We start from the raw sequence: 18,469 nt of genomic DNA on the forward strand, positions 1-18,469 counted from the left end.
GTAAGAAACCAGGCTAACCCAGCCATGGAAGCAAGCTAGTAAGCAATTCCCCTTCATAGCCTCTGTATCAGTTCATACCTCCAGATTCCTGCCCTGTTTGATTTCCTGTCCTTACTTCCCCCAGTGGTCGATTATGATGTGGAACTATAAGTCAGATAACCCCTTTTCTTTCTACGTTGTTTGTGGTAATTATGTCTCATCACAATAGTAACCCTAAGACAACAGAGTGTATTGGAAATCTGTATAGATCTCACAGTTCACCTAGTGGAATGCTCTGTATAAATAAACTATATAATAAGGTGCATGGTGTTATGTAGAACCTGCAGTGCACCTCTGTTGAACTCATTTTAACTTCATGAAGTCCAGAGTACACCTTTGTAGTAGCCATACTGCCATATTTAGGGGGCATAGGCCATGTAGAAAACTGGAATTCTCTGTAAAACTCATAGTCCACTTATGTAGACTTCTCAGTTCAGACCTCATCTTGTACATAAGGAATTTGTGGTATTCTTTTTGTAGCCCATAAAGACTGTTATAGATCTCAGTACTCTGCATGGAGCTAAGACAGCCTTGTTCAGGTCTCATAGTGCCTTTTGTATGTCTCATATTGAACTTGTATAGAGCTCATTGCCATGATAGTGACCTGTGCAGAATTCAGTACATCTCCACTGAGTTTATATAACACATGAATAAAGTTCACAAGTACACATCTTACATACACACTCACCTCTCCCTTTGTGTGTGTGTGTCTGATTTGTATTGGCCTTATAATGTAACTATGTAAGTCATAATGTCCTTTATAAACTCTGCACCTCTGAATAGTTCAAAATGCTCTTGATTACAAGACTTAATATCTTGAGTTCATAGTATCCTTGATGGACCCCAAGTGCCCTCTACAGAGCTCTTAGTGTCTAGTATATCGCAAGTGCCCTAAATAGAGTTCACAGTGCATGTGACTTAGAGCTTATCCGGAAGTATGTAGGTTACACTGCACCTTTATATAAGCCTATAATGTTCTATAGTGTTCTATATACATCACAGTCTCCTTTGTATATCCTCTAGTGCACTTATGTGCAGCACACAGTCCTGGCAGGGATCTCATATTGCATGTATGTTCATCTTATAGGACACTTTATAGATGTCATAAGTGCCTCTTTAATAAAAGTCATGATGTCTTATATGTAGATTACAGTTCCCTGCACACATCTTATGCTGCCCTGTTTAGAGCTCACAGTGTCTTCCTTATAGAGCTCAAAATGCCTTATATGGAGTCATGTGCTCATGAAGTAGAGATCCATTTCTACCTGTTAAACACTCATATTGGAAATTTATTGATTTTACAATGTCCTATTAGAAGTCATAGTTTCCATTATGGATCTTAGTACCCTATAAAGAGGTTTTAGTGGCCTGTATAGATACCACATTTTTCTTATAGTTATTTTGCCTTGTACCATGTGCAATAAAGCCCTGTGAACAGAACATAATGAATTTTGTGCAGAACATAGATTACCTGGATTGTGAGATTCTAAGGATTTTTCTGTCTCGGCTCCCATTTTGCCATACATATGATAGAAATATAGATGGGTACTCCTGCATCTGGTTTGGAGACTCAAAATGCAGGTCCTACTGCTTTCTTTACCCACTGAGTCCTCAGCCAGATACTGAAAAATGAAATACTGAAATAAAAAAATAATAAATTGAAGACACGAGAAGATGAAAGTCTTCCTGTTCACAATTATGGATTGGCATAATTAGAAAATAGTTTTATTACCAAAAGCAATTTCTTTAATAACCAACAAAATTCAAATGACAGTCTTCAGAGAAATGGAATAAATAGTCCCAATATGAATAAGGTAACACAGAAGACCCTTGACAGTGAAAGGAATTTTAACTGCAAGTAACAATGCTGGAGATAGTACTATTCTGGTTTCAAGTTATAACCACAAAACTATAATAACAAAACCAGTATGGTGGGCTGGAGAGATGGCTCAGCAGTTAAGAGCACTGACTGCTCTTCCAGAGGTCTGAGTTCAATTCCCAGCAACCACATAGTGGCTCATGACCATCTGTAATGGGATCTGATGCCCTCTTCTAGTGTGTCTGAAGACAGTTACAGTGCACTCACATGCATAAAATAAATAATTCTTTTAAAAAAACCAGTTGGTACTACTGGTACAAAATGTGTGTATCAGTTAAATAGAATACACAACCCAGAATTAAACACTTAACAGCCAATTGAATTTTGGGCAAAGATGCCAAATACATACATTTGAAAAAGAGATAGCATCTTCAACACAGTACAAGAAGACGTGAATATATGTAGAAAAATGAAACTAGATCCTTATCTCTTACCCCATACAAAAAATCAGTTCAAAATAATCAAACTCTTCAAATGGAAACTTTTAGGGAAAATAAAAACAGAGAAACCTCTGAAAAGTATGGACACAGGCGGGACTCTCTGAAAAGGGCTCCAGTAGCTCAGGAAATGATATCAAGAACAAGAATTTAAAAGCCTCTCCATAGGAAAGGAACCAAGCAACAGGGTGAAAAGACAACCAGTAGAAGGGGAGAAAACTGTACCAGCTGTGGATTACCATCTAGAATATATAAAGATCCAGGTAGGGGTGTCACACGCCTTTAATCCCAGCACTCAGGATGCAGAGGCAAAAGGATCTCTGAGTTCCAGGCCAGCCTGGTCTACACAGTGAGCTCTAGGTTAGCCAAGGCTATACAGAGAAACCCTGCCTTGAAAAAACAAAACAAAAACTAAACACAGACAATCCATTGATAAATAGTCTTAATTTATGAACAGATTTTTCTCAAAAGATTGGGGTAAGAATGACCCAGAAATAGATAAATAATGGTCAACACCCTTAGCCACCAAGGAAATGCAAATTAAAACCACACTGAGATTGTATTTTACCCTGGACAGAATACCAATCATTAAGAAAGTACGCAACAAGTGATAATGAGGATTTGGAAAAAAGAGAACCCTTACCAAAGGGAATAGACATAAGTTCAGCAACTGTAGAAATTAGTGAGGAGGTTCCTCCGAAACCTAAAACTACCATATGATCCAGTCATACTCTTCCTGGGATACACCCCAGGCTAGGTTATTGTACCACAGAGACACTGCATCTGGGCTCACTGCTGTGTGCATGCATGCATGTGTACGTGCATTTCTTGAAAGTTGAAGCCAGATTAGGGGAATGAAGATCAGTGGGGAAGAAGAAAAAGAATGATACAGAGATACAAAGGTGAGCATTGTGAGAACATATGATACACAGAAATGTTCTTATGAATCTCATCACTGTTTAATGACTATATGCCAAAACCAGTATCAGCCTCAATGATTACTTCTATGTTTGGGTAACTTCTACACCAGTATCTTTATCGCTTAGCTATTGAGGTCATGCCTGGTTTCATGGAGTGCCAAGACAAAGGATGGATCACTGTATATTTCATGGTCACCAGAAGAGGGGATTTGCCAGCAACTAAGACTATTACCCCTCTGAGGGTTGCTAGTTTTCAATACATTTGACACCTTGGACAAATGGCCATGTATTTGCCATGAGTGTTTTGTTTTAAAAGTGATTTTTTTTTTTATAAATCTGAGGCATATACTGATTATTCCTGGTTATGGACCTATTCTGGATTTATAGTCTCCTCCTTTGCCTGGATGTCTCAATTGACTACATCATTTGCAATCCATAGAGCATTTTAAATTTTTAAATCTTCTTTTGGGGTTCTTTTAAAATATTTTTGATAAATCTCTTACTGATTATTGTTTTTATCTAACCCTAGATATAAGTTAAACATAGTAGAATACACAGAATCTTAGCAATTAGAAGCTGAGCTGGAAGCCAGCCAGGACTACATAGAGACCCGGTCTCATAAAACTATCAAAATATCAAATTATATTGACTTCATATAGATTCTTAAAACCCTTACTGATTACTTAACCTTGAATGCATGCAGTAAACATAGTTTTCTTATTTTATACATTTTCACATTTATGACATATTAATATTTCTTGCATCAGTTTCAAGCAGCCTTGATGCTACTCACTGAATGAAGCAGCTCAGTGGGGATGGTGACCCAGGTAGAACAAGACACTATGTCCTCCATGTGTAACCATAGCTGCTTTCACAATGCTCTTACAGATGAAATGCCAGCATTATAAGAAAAACCAAAAGGAACAAGAAGAGACTATTGCTTCTTTGCAAAAGGAGATATACAGATTTGCCAAAGAGGAAGAAGAGCGCGTTGTCACTCAAAACAGAGTGTTTGCCCATCTCTACAGAAGAGTTCCTCATTCAGTCTTGGATAAACAGTAATGCCTAGTACATAGGATGGTGATGAAACTAGGCTGATTTTTTTTTTCAGCTAATTTTTTTTCTTTTGCTATAGAAATCCTCTTTTCTCTTTTTATAGTTCATCATTTTGTGTGTGTACGTGTACATGAATGTGTGTGTACATATGTGTGTGTGTGTGAGTGTATGTGTGTGAATATAGTTTTTAAGAGTATTTTGAGGAATTAATTTATTAAACTTTATATGTACAGGTATTGTGCCTGCATGTATGTATATGCACCACATGCCTGCAATGACCAGAAGAGGGCATCAAACACCCCTAGAACTGGAGTTATAGACAGTTGTAGGCGGTCCTGTGGGTGCTGGGAATAAAACCTGTGCCCTCTGAAAGAGCGTCCAGTGCTCTTAACTACTGAACCATCTCTCCAACTTGTTAAGGAATGAGTTTAGACATTTATTTTTTAAATATTAACTATGAATGGGTATAGTGCCATATGCCTTTAATTCCAGCACTTGGGGGGGAGAAATCGGTAGATAGATCTCTGAGTTTTAGGCCAGTCAGGGCCATATAGTTAGAACATGTCTCAAAAAAGAAAACCCAAAATAAAAATATTTATCAGTTTTGTGTGCATGCGTGGGTGTGTATATGTGTGTATGTATATATATATATGTGCATATATATATATATATACATATATGTATATATACACATATATGCATGCAGAGGTTAGAAGAAGGTGTTGGATCCCTTGGAACTAGAATTCCAGACAGTTGTGAACTGCCATATGGTGTGCTGGGAATCAAGCCCAGGTCCCAAGTAAGAGAAGCAAGTTCCCTTAACCACTAAGCCTTGGGCAGATATTTTTGAGGGAGATTGCCAGAGATTGTTGGGACAGGAAGAGTATGTATTTATACAGTGAAACATGCTTATAAATATATTGATGGAAGTTATATATATGGCTCAGTGCAATACTTGTTTCTGGCAAGAATTATTGAAAAATTTTAAGTTTGCCAGGCAATCTGTGCTAAAGATTTGATTTTTAGTAATGTGTATGTGGGTATATGTGCTTGTGAGCAGGTCTCCAGAGCCATTGGAAAGCTCCAGAGCTAGAGTTACAGGTGGTTTTTCACTACCCTATTGCGCTGAGAACAATTTTTTAGGCCTGGATGGATGGCTCAGAGGTTGGGAATACTCGGTATTCTTGCAGAGAACATGGGTTCTGTTCCCAGCAGCCACATGGTGGCTCACAGTTGCTGTAACTCAAGCTCCAGGTCATCAGATGCCTTCTGGCCTCCTCGGGCACTTGAACACAAGTTGTACATACACACAAATAAGTCTTAAAGAAAAAGCTAAAATTTATTTTCTATGTATGAGTATTTTGCCCATATGTATGTGTATGTACCACATCTGAGCCTGTGCCTGTGGAGTCCAGAAGACAGCACTGGATCCCTTAGAGCTGGAGATAGATAACCATGAGCCACTCTGTAGTTAGAAATCAAACCTGTGTCCTCTGAAAGAGCAGCAAATCTTTCTAGCCCTGCACTATTCTCTCAACTGCTAAGCCATCTTTTTTTTCTTTTTTCACTTTTTTCCTCACTTTGCCATTTTTTCATTTTCTTTCTGAGTTCTTATCTTTGTAATTTGGAATTATATAGAAAGTATAATAAATACTACCTTTTGAAAATAACATTTTTTGTTTTCTAGATTGCTTTGTCTAATTGATCACTATGAATATAAACTTAGAAAACTTCTTATACAAAGGTATAAATAATATAATTTTTTATATTTATTACTTTTATAATTATACATTAAGTTTCTCTAGCTTTTGAGACTTTATGCTATGGAAGTCTTCATACCATTATAAAGTTCTTTTCCAAATATAATATTTTCTATTCTGTGAGAATTTGGTATCTGTATACAGTGTATTTCAAGAATATTTATCCCCCCCTAAAATTCTGGGTTCCCTGTCACATCCTCCTCTTTTAATAAGGTCTGTAAGACTGAATTTTACTGCTTACGTTAGAATGTACTGTATTTACATGAAACAACAAAGGTGTATTTTATTTTGTTGAAGCATTGTTGTATATCCACTGGACAATAAGTACATTCATATAAGTACATTGGTTGTGGAACAGAATAACACATAGTTATGTAAATTTAAATACTAAAGATAGAATGTCAGTGAAAAATCAGGCATATAGCTGGGTGTAGTAGTTCATCTGTAATCCTAGCTCTCTGTAGACTGAGATAGCCTAGGAAAGAGGATAGCTACAAGTTTGAGGCCAGCCTGGGCTATATAGTGAATCCCCAGCTGACTTGAGGCCTTCCTGATAGTCCCATGGGAAGATTACGTTAACACCCATGTAAGTGTAAGGCGTAGTGGTATGCACTGTCACTGTGAAGCAGAGGGATGGCTATCTGGCCAAAGGAGAGAGTGGTGAGCAGTAAGGAAGATGGATGCATGAGTGAGGGATTTTCCAGTTAGATAAATACATTAGCAGGAAAGTGAACACATTTAGGAACGATCAGTAATCTCCAGTCTGAAGCACAGGGTAAATGAGGTATGCTGTGCACTGTGTATTATCCACGTATGCAGTGTGTTTTTTAAAAAAGACCAGGAAGTGCTCGATTTGTATTTTGTTTGTTCGTTCAATCATTTTTCATCCCTTCTTGTGTCCCATGACAAAGTTTTTGATCCTCACACATTCTAAGAGTAGCAAACAGACCACTCTAAGATTTGGTAGCTGCTGTACTAAATTGGCTTCAGTTTTGTTAGCTACACGTTCTCTTTAAGGATAGAGTTCTACAAGATACACTGTTTGTCTTCCTACAGGCAGTGTGAGGAAGACGACAGTCAGTCAGAAGAAAAAGACAACATAAACCTGGGTGTCTCACCATCTTATAAAGGCCTATTGATGGTATGGAGACTAGAGAACTGACAAATACCTTTTCATAGAGCAGAGTAATCCCCTAGGAGTGTTATTTATTTCACTGTGAAATACATTGCAGTCATTACAGAAGCAACTCAAGGAATCAAAAGCCAAGATTGATGTGCTGTTACATGAAAAGCTGAGTCTCCAAAAAGATCTGGAAAAAAGGTGAGACAAACTTTTAGAATGTTAAATGAATCATTCCTGCCCCCTTACTCTAAAACTGAACCCAAGTATCTGATACCCCTGTGTTCCTTTTGACTAGTTGTATTTCATGGCAAATGGTGAAAGGTATAAGAATCCTTAGGGGGAAGCAAGGGAAATGAGAAAATAGGAATTCATGCTGAGAATAAATTGGCTAAGAACTTTGAGGAGATTCAGGGTTTTGTTTTCTATGTTTGTGTTTATATGTAGGTGTAAGTACGTGTGCAATTGAGTGTGCACATCTGTGCTTCTGCATATGGAAACTAGAGGTCAGCGTCAGGGGTCACTCCTGAGTTGCCTACCTTGTTTTATAAGACCGGATCACCCCTTGAGACCTGCTGGGAGTTTTCCAATTAGACTAGGCTGCCCTGCCAATAAGCCCTAGGGATCTGCTTGTCTGTGCCACCCCCTTCCCAGTGCCTTTTTAGTAGATTCTCTGGTTTGAACTCAGGTCTTTATGGCTGCATGCCAAGCATTTTACCAGAAGTAGCTGTCTCCCCAAACCCAGGGTCAGTCTTTGTTTAGTTTTTCTTTTAAAAATAAGCTGTAGTGAGAGCTAGAGAGTTTGTTCATTTGGAAAACTGTCTGCTGTGCATGTGAGAACCTGAATTCAGATCTATAGCAAATTGTAGCAGTGTGCATCTGTAACTGCAGCATTGGGTGAAGGAGTGAAGGCTGGCAGATTCCTGGAGCTCATTGGCTGGCCAGTCAATTGGATGGACACCAGGTCCAGTGAGAGAACACAGCTCAAAGCTAAGATAGACAGTGATGAAATATGATACCTGATGCCATCTCTGGTCTTCACACACATGTGCATGTGCACTTGTACACAAACATGCACATGCTCATATCCACACAAACACATACTGTATACACATAAAGCTAGCTATAGTCATGTATGTACAATATATTATACACAATTTGAAAGTGTTGGTATATATCTGACTCTGTGGATAGGCACCACCAAGAAAACGATCCCCAGGATTTTTTGTGTTTATGTAGTTTTATCCTCACACCGTTATCTATACCTCAGACAGTCTCTGATTCGTTTTGTCTTTCCTAGATAAATGGATCACAGTATTTCTCGCTTGTCTTTATAACTTCACATTACATTTAAAAATTTTTTAAAGATTTATTTATTATGTAGAAGAACACTGTAGTTGTCTTCAGACACACCAGAAGAGGGCATCAGATCTCATAACAGATGGTTGTGAGCCACCATGTGGTTGCTGGGAATTGAACTCAGGACCTCTGGAAGAGCAGTCAGTGCTCTTAACCACTGAGCCATCTCTCCAACCCACATTTTAAATTTAAATTTTAAAAATTATGAATTGACAAATTGTGGTTGTAGTTGTCATGGGATACAAATTTATGTGATTTAGGATTATAGTGTGGAATACTTACATCAAAATAATATCAGTTATTTCAGATGTTTTCTATTTTTGAGGTTTAAACATTTGAACTTTACTAACTCAATGATTTTGAAATGTATACTCTATAACATTCTATAACACATTCAGTTTCAGTGGGTTTCTCATTCCAAAATTACTTATCTATGTTTTTTCTTAACCCTGTGTTAAAGGAGCAAAAAGTCAGTTGTTTCTGTTACAAAAAAATAGGCAGCATAATTATAAAAGAAAATAGTACTTGTCGGCAGTGTGTTATCTGGAATGAACATTGATAAAACTTTAGTTTTACTCAATAATTTTTATTTAAGTCAGGCATCATCCCAGGTTTTGGGATAAAATAATGACCAAAACAAATCCCTGTTCTGAAAGACTTATCATTTGATGATAGCATAAAGACTGAAAACCTGCTGTGCACCATGTAAAGATGGAGTAAGAACTTAAAATCGTGTTTGGGAATCATGAACTTTTAAGTTCAGGATAGCAGTTTTTGTGAGAGAGACAGGAGTGACATTAATGAGGTGTCCTAGCTAGGGTTCCTTTGGCCATGATGAAATCATGGCGTGACCAAAAGCAACCTGGGGAGGGAAGGGTTTATTTCATCTTACAGCTTAGAGTTCATCATCCAAGGAAGCCAAGGCAAGAGCCTTGGGGTGGGGACTGAAGTAGAGGCCACGGAATTGTATGCTTACTGGTTTGTTCCTCTCAGCTTGCTCAGACTGCTTTCTTATACCATCTAGGTAGGACCTTGGGCTCAAGTGTGGACTGGGCCCTCCCACGTAACCATTAATCAGAACAGTGCTGCAAAGCCTTGTCTGCAGGCCAATTCTATTGAGGTAGTTTTGTTTCTTTGTGCGCACCTTTAATTGCAGCACTCCAGAAGCAGAGGCAGGTGGGTCTCTGAATTCAAGGCCAGCCTGGTCTACGGAGTAAGTTCTAGGGCAACCAGAGCTGCACAGAGAAACTGTGTCTTAAAACAACAAAAAAAGATTTCATCTTTCCAGATAGTTTGTGTCAAGTTAACAAAAACCAACCAGCCCAGAGAAAAACATGTTTTAATGTAAAAAAGATTTAGATACATTAGTACTGAAATATTAACAAACTGGGTGATGGATGTACCAGAAACAAGTTGCATATTATCCCAAAAGTGAATAACATCTTTAAATAAAGAATTACACAGAATGAAATCAAAATGCCTAGTAAACACCTAAGAGTTAAAGATGTAATAAGGGTCTGGAGAGATGGCTCAGCAAATGAGAACATTGTCAGTCTCCCAGAGGACTTGAGTTTGATTCCCAGAACTCACATGATGGCTCTCAACTGTCTGGACTCCAGTTCCAGAGGATTCAAGGCTGCCTTCTGGTGTCTGTAGCAGTGATGCAGGACATATGTGCAGCCAAAATACCCACACATAAAATTTAATAAAAAATAACGTGTATGTTGATAACAGGATAACCTTTTATTTATTGTTTGCTACATGTTTTTATCTCTTCAGTAAACTTAGTGTATTCATCATGATTTCTTCTCTACAGGCCCACAGAACACGAATTAAGACTTTATAAACAACAAGTGAAGAAACTGGAAAAAGCCCTTAAGAAAAACATAAAGTAATTATATTTTGTCAGACCTTTTCCTTATAGTTGGGTCCTATGTTTTATCATTTGTTTGTTTCTTATCAGCTGTCGTGTATTATCTTTGTCTTGGAATTGCCAGGCTGAGTGGAGGTGTGACATTAGAAGTAATTTTGAACTAAACATGCTAGCATCAACCTATAAGTCCCAGCACTGTGAAATGTGGGCGGGGGGGGGGTCACAGATATGAGGGTAGCCTGGGCTATACAGCAAAGCTCTGTCTCAAAAAACAAAAGCAAACGATGGAAAGGAGGATATTTCTGATTCTAACAGTTTAAAAGCAATTTGGATTTGACTTCATTTTTTTTTTGTTCTTGAGAATTCCATGCATTCATATAATATGGTCATATATATAATTTCCCCTCTTCAACTTCCCTCTCCTCTACATGTCCTCTAAACAACTTGGTTATTTTAAAAAATAACCTGCCAAGTCCAGTTGGTGCAGTTGATATGTGCATGAGTTTGATACTTTGCCAAAGCATGGGGATCTTGTTGCTGTCTACATCCTCAGAAGGAATGATTCTCCCAGAAACTTAACAGCAGAGAGGTGGGCTCTGGAAGTCCTCTTGCCTGTCTATGCTGGAATCTCATCTGGTTTAACTTTATAACCACAGGTGTTGTGAGTTCATGACTATGATTGTCACGTCATGTTCAAAACTCAGAATTTCACAGCCCTCTCCCCATCATCTGGGTTTTCTGCTCTTTCTGCCTTGTTCCTGGAGCTCTGAGGGTGGAGGAAGGTGATGGGGCTGAGCACTCAGTCTTGTATTCTCAGCTCTGTGACCAGTTTTGCTTCTCTGCATTTATTACTGCCCACTGTCAAAGGAAACTACTTTGATCAATGGTGAGAGCATCCCAGGTTTATAGGTACATATACTTAGCATTTTAACAACAAGATCATTTATCAGACTAACAATGGCAGCTTCTACCCTAAGGCCTCTGAACTCCTGAGTCATGGACTTTTGACAAGTCATAAAGTTCCCTCTTGTGGAGCAGGCCTTAAATCCAGCCAGAAAGCTGTTATCCCAGGCCACTGTTGGACCAAGCAGATGTCTCTTGCCTGGTAGGTCAGTGCTGCAGCATCAAAGCCCAGCTGGTTAGGACCATTGATTCCTTTTCTAGCCACCTGCATAGCACCTTCAGCTCTCTGAAAGCTAGTCAGCATTAGGAAGTTTCCTGGTTGGTTTGAGATTTACTTCTGTATGTCCTGTAGCCAAATAGTATGGTGTCTTCAGCAGTAGTGTCTTTAGAGTCTTGTCATATGGTCTGGTGGGTAGCCAGGGGCGATAAGATCAGCCTGTGTTGTTTTAGAGACCTCAGGGGCCTCCCTGACCATTAATTCCTAGAAAGTATTAATGTCTTACACCCATGTATTCTAGGGGTGGCATTGTCCACCCAAGCAGGTTATTTCCACTAAAAAGGTATCTTTTTTTAAGTTGTAATTTCAAACCAGCTTCTTAGCTAGTGGACTTCCTATATCTTTAATTTTGGTTAATTTGTTCTCTCTTTTATCCCCAACGCCCATGCTCACTTAGCCCTTTAATAGCAATTCCCCTCTTCTCTTATTTCATATAAATTCTTTGTCCCTCCAATTTTAAAAATTGGGATATAGGATAGTAGACCTCTGTATGGTTTTTCATGCATCCTTTCCTTGGGTCAGCCCTCTTGTCTACCTCCTAGGTACCCTATACTATGCGCCTCTCCCTGGTTAAACCTATATGCCACACTGCCCCACTGTCCTGTTGGCATTTCACCTGTTGGCATTTACCTCAATAGAGTAAAAAAAAAAAAAGTATAGGAAGAAGAAAAGATTTTGATGGAGAACTACCTTTAGAAATAAAAAAAATTGTAAAAGAAACAAATTATAGGTAGCAGATCCTTTATTTTTATTGTAGCTAAGTTACAGTCTGAAGTTTTATGTTAATTTTTGTGCTAGAGATTGAGCCCAGAGCCTTAAGCATGGCAAGGTAAATGCTTTAGCACTGATCTAAAAAGTTTGGCAAGCTTTGTCACTTAAAAACTAAAAGTACCAGATAATGAACCTATCCTATCGAATACCTTTCCTTTCTTCCCCTGCTTTAAAACGTAAGGTCTCAGGCATTTTAAAATGATGATCTTAAGTAGTGATGGTACTTCCATAAGATTATTTAGTATATTCTTTGATTGAAAAGACTTGGACATGGGGAATTTGTGAAGCTTTGGGTGGATAATTGTTAGTATATGCATTAAATAGATCAATTAATTTGTGTTATTGGTATAGATGTTTCAGTTTTCAGTGATAGCTGCTCTTTCTCTCCATGGAAACACTATTATCACAACTGAAAAGACAAACAGAAACAAGGAGGGATTCATTGTGTATCTACTTAAGTTTGGGGAGGAAAACTAAACTGGGAATTCTAAGGAAAGGCTTGAAAAGGTTACTTTAGTCAGTGACTATCCCTTCCTGCTGTTGCTGTGTTTTAGCTGCACAGAAGTACTTCCTAGTATCTGTGCACCATTCTAAACACTGGGGTTGCAAAATCCAAATAGACCTCATTGAGATAATATAAAGGAGAAGGATCATGAAGGAATAGAAAAGGCAATCTCAATAGAACATGAATATGATATTAATGGTAGTGTAAATGATAATGGCTAGCAGGATGGTGTGGTGGGCTGAGGCACTGCAAGCCTTACATGGTGTGTGGCTATCTAGTTCTTTTTCCACCAGTTAAATTATTAAAAGGCAATAACGAATCCAGTGTAACAGAGCTAATGTTTTAATCAGAGCAAAAGTAGCAGGGAAAAACAGATTCCTCTGAAAGGAGAGGTCCTGGAGTCTACAGGTTATCTTGAGTGAGGTTTTATATTGAGTCAGTCAGTCAGTACCTCTATTACTAGTTTGACTGAAAGTCTCTGACAATGCATGATGTTTTTCAGCTCAGGGATTGGTGAGCTTCAAGACTCAGGTAGGGAAGTTACTTTGACTAGTTGGGGCTCTGGATCTGAGTTGGTGAGGCATTGTCCACATGCCTTGCACTTTCTTCTATACATGTTTTTCTCTACAAGCAGACATTTTCTGATGTGGGGCATGCTGGGATAGAAAGTTAATTTTTGGCCCTGGCCCGTCCTCTATGATATTCAACATCCATTTTAGGATATGTGAAGTTAACATTATTCTGGTCTCTTCTCTCACTGTTTATCTAACAAGGGAATTACCTAACTCCTGCTTTCTTTCATCACCAGCCTCAGGAGGTAACCCTAACTGCTCTCAGGAGATTGGGTTGATGACTGGACAGCTGACAGAACAGCAGTCAGAGTCTCTCCAGAGGGACCTGTTTAGGAACCCATAGCAGAAAGGTCCATGTAGTGGTAGATTGGCCTGTCATTTTAGTTCTTTTATTCTCCTATGTTCTTGGTATTTGTGTAGCATCTAAAACATATATTAAATAATATTAAGAGCATTTTAATAAAGGTGGTTAGGAGGAGTGTTTGTTACATCTTAGGAAAGGTCATTGATGAGGGAAACATACATGATAGCTAGCCACAGAACCTTGGCATGGTTGGTCATAGGTGATAACAAGCTCAAGGCTGTCATTTCCTTCCTTGTCCACTGTTAAGTGTATCTTCTGGGGTGTTCTATTGGCCTTTCTGAGAAATTTTATTGTCTTTTTTTTTGCCAAATCTAATTTAGTCTTAGGCTATTATACATTCATAATTTTAATGTCACATTTATTTACATTTAGCTCTAGGAAAGATGTTTCTTTAACATCAAGGTTATCATAGGCTATATTAGTGAACCATAAGTAGATCTGTTTTATTTCTTTGATATTACACCAAATTCCAGTGTGAGGGAGAGTATATGCTTTGTCATCTACAGGAGAAGTCTGATAATGTCAGTTTCATTATGTATATCTTCCTAGCAAATATTCCCTTTCCCATCCATGTACCAAACATTATTCCTAGTAGGAACTGATACTAAGGTCCGGACGTGGTCAGAAATTCCATTTCTGTTGGGGACATAGACACCATATTTTTGTTCACAGTTAGAGATAAAGTCCCACTGAAGCTTATTTTGGAGGATTGCCCATCTTTGTCCAGTGGGCATGATGTAAATGTCCCATTAGTCCAGTTAACTGTACAACAGTAGACTTTGAAGATTTATTTAATCTAGGATTATGATTAATCACAAACAAGAAGTCAGCCAAAGTTAATTCTGGATGTGCTCCCCACATACCTCCCCTTTTATCTATACAAGCCAAAGCTGTCTCAGTAAGAGACTGTGCCTGTCTTAGATGATTGCTAAAGACGTGTGGACCTTACAACGTCATTAGTACATGAATCTTAGCATTTACACTCTATCTTAGGTTGATCCACCTCTGAGAGAATTTCACTCATCTTTTTTTATCTATAAAAAAAATAAAATAAAAGCACCTCAGCAGTCACAAAGCAGAAAGTTGTGCCTGTCTTAGGTTGCCATCCAAAACGTAGCTTTTACCTGTAATTGGCACACAAATAATCTTGTATTTGTGGCCTGTTTAGGGTTGAAAAGGTTTTCAGGATGACCTTACCCATCATTGACTACCAACTTCTGCTAGGGAAGATGTTGGAGCTTGAATTTATGTAACTTTGTTTTGATATTTGTGAAAGCTCTGATAATTATTCTCAAAAGAACATGTAATAGACATGATGTTAAAAGGATCATAAAGCCAAGTCATACTATGCTCAACAAGAGATGTAAACAAGGACCATGAAGGAAAAATGATCTGTAACTTTTTCAGAATATGCAATGCTAACAGCATCAAAAGACAAAGTCTTTGCATTTCTTAAGCTTACAACTTCCTTATACAGGGCTAAACAAATTTAAGGAAGTATTAGTATTATGCCATATACCTTGAGGGACCTTTACACTTTGGTTCAGTTATGCTGACTTTCATTATACACTTTTAGAGTTATGCAGATACAGAGATATCAAGCATGGCATTTCAAATGGTTTCTGACATTCATTCCTTGTATCTTACCTCCCATGATCTGCACACTATCATATAATGTACCAATTCTTTGTTCTAGCTGTCTATCAAAGTCCTCTTATGCTCAGGACCTTGGTTACATTTTCTGTAAGATGATTAACAAAACTAGCTACTTGTATCTCTTGTGCTAAAACTAATGCAGAAGTGGTGTTAATGAGAGCAACAACACCAGTAATGATCAGTGCAATCATACTTTTGCTTCTTGCCAGAGTGTGATCTAATTTTTTCAATATCTGCAAGCCTTTTTCAGAATACCAGGATTCAGATACATTTACAGAAATAAAATAAAAGTTGGTTGATGCACTACCATTACAAATTGACCATCATACAGTGCAGAAACACAACTGGACAAAAGACAATTAAACATTGAATTCATTATCAGAGCCAATAATAAAGGTAACATTCCCAATTATTAAAAGATTAGATGGGGCAATGCGGGATGTTATATTTACCCTACCCCCAGAACTTGTTTCATTTTTTTAAAAGATTTATTTATTATATATAAGTACACTGTCGCTGTCTTCAGACACACCAAAAGAGGGCATCTGATCCCATTACAGATGGTTGTGAACCAGCATTTGGTTGCTGGGATTTGAACTCAGGACCTCTAGAAGAGCAGTCAATACTCTTAACCACTGAGCCATTCCTCCAGCCCCTAACTTGTTCCATTTTTATCTACCACAAACATAACATCATACAAGGCAGCTGCCAAATTTCCAAATATGTCTCTGAAAAATATCCAGAACAAGCCCTCCAAATGCTCACTGTCTATTATTGGGTTGATTTCCAGATCAGTCTATATGACTGAGTTGAGATAACTAGTCACATTAAAGGAAGGAGGAGTATTATTATAACAGTTTCTATGTTTGATTGATTTTTCAAGTTCCAGAGTCTCCGTGTTCTTTGTCTCACAGGTCTGAAAACCTGAGGCAAGACAGCTTGTCCAATCTGAGATAGAGGCATTCCCATCTTAATGTGTTACATTAAGTCTTGGAGATATTATTCTTCCAAGTCTGAGGGTGCACAGAAGCACATCCAGCACTGGTACTATTTCTAGGAAACAAATAGGTAGGCCTTGACCTATAGCAATGTAACTCACTAATTCAGAATACGTTTTACTCTCAGACCAAGGAAATTCTAACAACTGATTATTATTAGAGGCCACAAGTACTTCTGGCCTTGACCATACCAAAGCATATAGCAAAGATTGGTCAGGAACATATATCTGATACAGCTTCCCTGTTGCCATAGCAGGGCACTCAGTAGGATCATAGTCAGCATCATTCTTTGTCCCACCATCAGCATGTCTCACCGATCACTCTGTCAGCCATTGGGAATAGTCCTAGAGCAGCACCAGCTTTGTGGTTAAGGCCCTTTTTCTGTTGAAAAGCTGCCTGTGATTCAGAGGTCCATTCAATCTAAGCATAGGCGTGGGTTTGAGTTTTTTTGAAAGTCTTTGAAAGAGAAACATGGCCAATTAATTCACCATACCTTGAGATCCAAATCATATAATATCATCTGACTCCTAGAAAGGCCTTCAATTATTTTAGAGTCTTAGAAAGTGGGAAGGACAGAGTGGTTAGATTTGTTCTAGCCCTAGGACTTGGATTTCTTCTACTAGACTTTGATCAGGATAATTCTGGTCTGATTTACTTGTGCCTTATTCCATGTCACTTTTTATCCTTTTTCAGCAAGAAGGTTAAGGAAAGGTTCTGAGATCTAATAGAAAATCTCCTTGGAGAACCTGTAAAGAAGACTATCCTTGTATTAGAATACAATATCGTAATGGTCCAGGATGGGCCCATTCCATTAAATCTTGGGAGGAGGGTTAGCCCAAAGAAATATGGACTATCTTGAAACCTTTGCAGGTTGTAAGTCCTCAAAAGTATAGGGAGGCTAGCTGCTGGTATTATGGAAATGCAAAATGAAGCATCATTACTAACACGGAGTTGTGAATGGTGCAGGGAAGAATCTGAATCAGGAGAGATGGGGATTGGAATTATAGAGTAAGGAAGAGGGCCTGCTTCATCGATGAGTTTAAGATTTAGAACTAATTTCCATTTGTTGGATTCCCTTCCTTACTGTCAAGATAGGGATGTTATATGGATTTGATCATTGAATTAATGATCGCTGTTTACTTAATAATTTATTATGGTGATGAGCCCTTCCCTAACTTCTTGTTTTAAAGGATATTATCTCTGATGTAGAAAATGGAAAGGGTCTTTGAAATGAATAACCATATGGATGACCCTAGCTTTTCCTATTAGCTCCCCATTTGCCCATGCTATTTGAGCAATTTAGATTCTGTTACAAGAGACAATGTTCTCTTCAGGGAGGAAGTTTAACTTTGAGTTTGACCAAGAGATCTCTTTTTTAAAGAGTGGCAAGAGTTTGGGAGACTATGAAAAATAATTGATAGAAATAGAGATCTCCCCATTAATAGGCAAAGGAGTAGATAAATAATGCTGAGGGCGCTGGCCCAATATACCCCAAATGATCGCCTTTTGGGAGGAGAGGGTCAGAGACAAGGGAGAAAGGTGGGGCATGATAAATTGAGTTCCTTTCTTGATAAGGAAATTGACTTGACTTTCTTCCACTGTAAAGACTTCTTGGGACTCCTCAAGCTGGATTGATCCTTAGACATCTCATTGATTGAGAAGGCATCTAATCTTCCAGTTATCACCCTTACAAATAGGGAAGGCATTTGTCTCTGAGAACATTCTCACCTGAAATGGCCTTTCTGCCTGCTTAAGAAACATATACCTAATGATCCCCATTGTGTTTCTTGAGGATTCACCTGTGCAGCTATTGCAGTTTCCCATGACATTTATCCTTTCCTCTCTCCTGGTTCCTGTTATAAAAGACCAGTGAGGCAGCTTGGACCAAATTATCCAATGGCTTGCCTGGTTCAACTACCAAGTTTTGGAGTTCTATATATATATCTAGGGCTAATCAAGTTGGGCATTCATCAAGTTAGG

At 38.3% G+C, this 18,469-nt stretch overlaps 1 protein-coding gene across 1 annotated transcript in view; it reads left to right on the forward strand.

The window, feature by feature from the left end:
* CEP70 (centrosomal protein 70) overlaps positions 1–18,469 on the forward strand; it is a 50,172-nt gene that overhangs the window by 11,025 nt on the left and 20,678 nt on the right. The window contains exons 5-9 of the mRNA XM_080934543.1: positions 4,164–4,333; positions 6,019–6,075; positions 7,148–7,232; positions 7,324–7,412; positions 10,387–10,461. Of these exons, the coding sequence (XP_080790669.1) occupies positions 4,164–4,333; positions 6,019–6,075; positions 7,148–7,232; positions 7,324–7,412; positions 10,387–10,461 (476 nt within the window). The remainder of the gene's footprint in view (positions 1–4,163; positions 4,334–6,018; positions 6,076–7,147; positions 7,233–7,323; positions 7,413–10,386; positions 10,462–18,469) is intronic.

The sequence above is a fragment of the Micromys minutus genome (assembly GCF_963924665.1).
Source record: "Micromys minutus genome assembly, chromosome: 21".
NCBI lineage: Eukaryota > Metazoa > Chordata > Mammalia > Rodentia > Muridae > Micromys > Micromys minutus.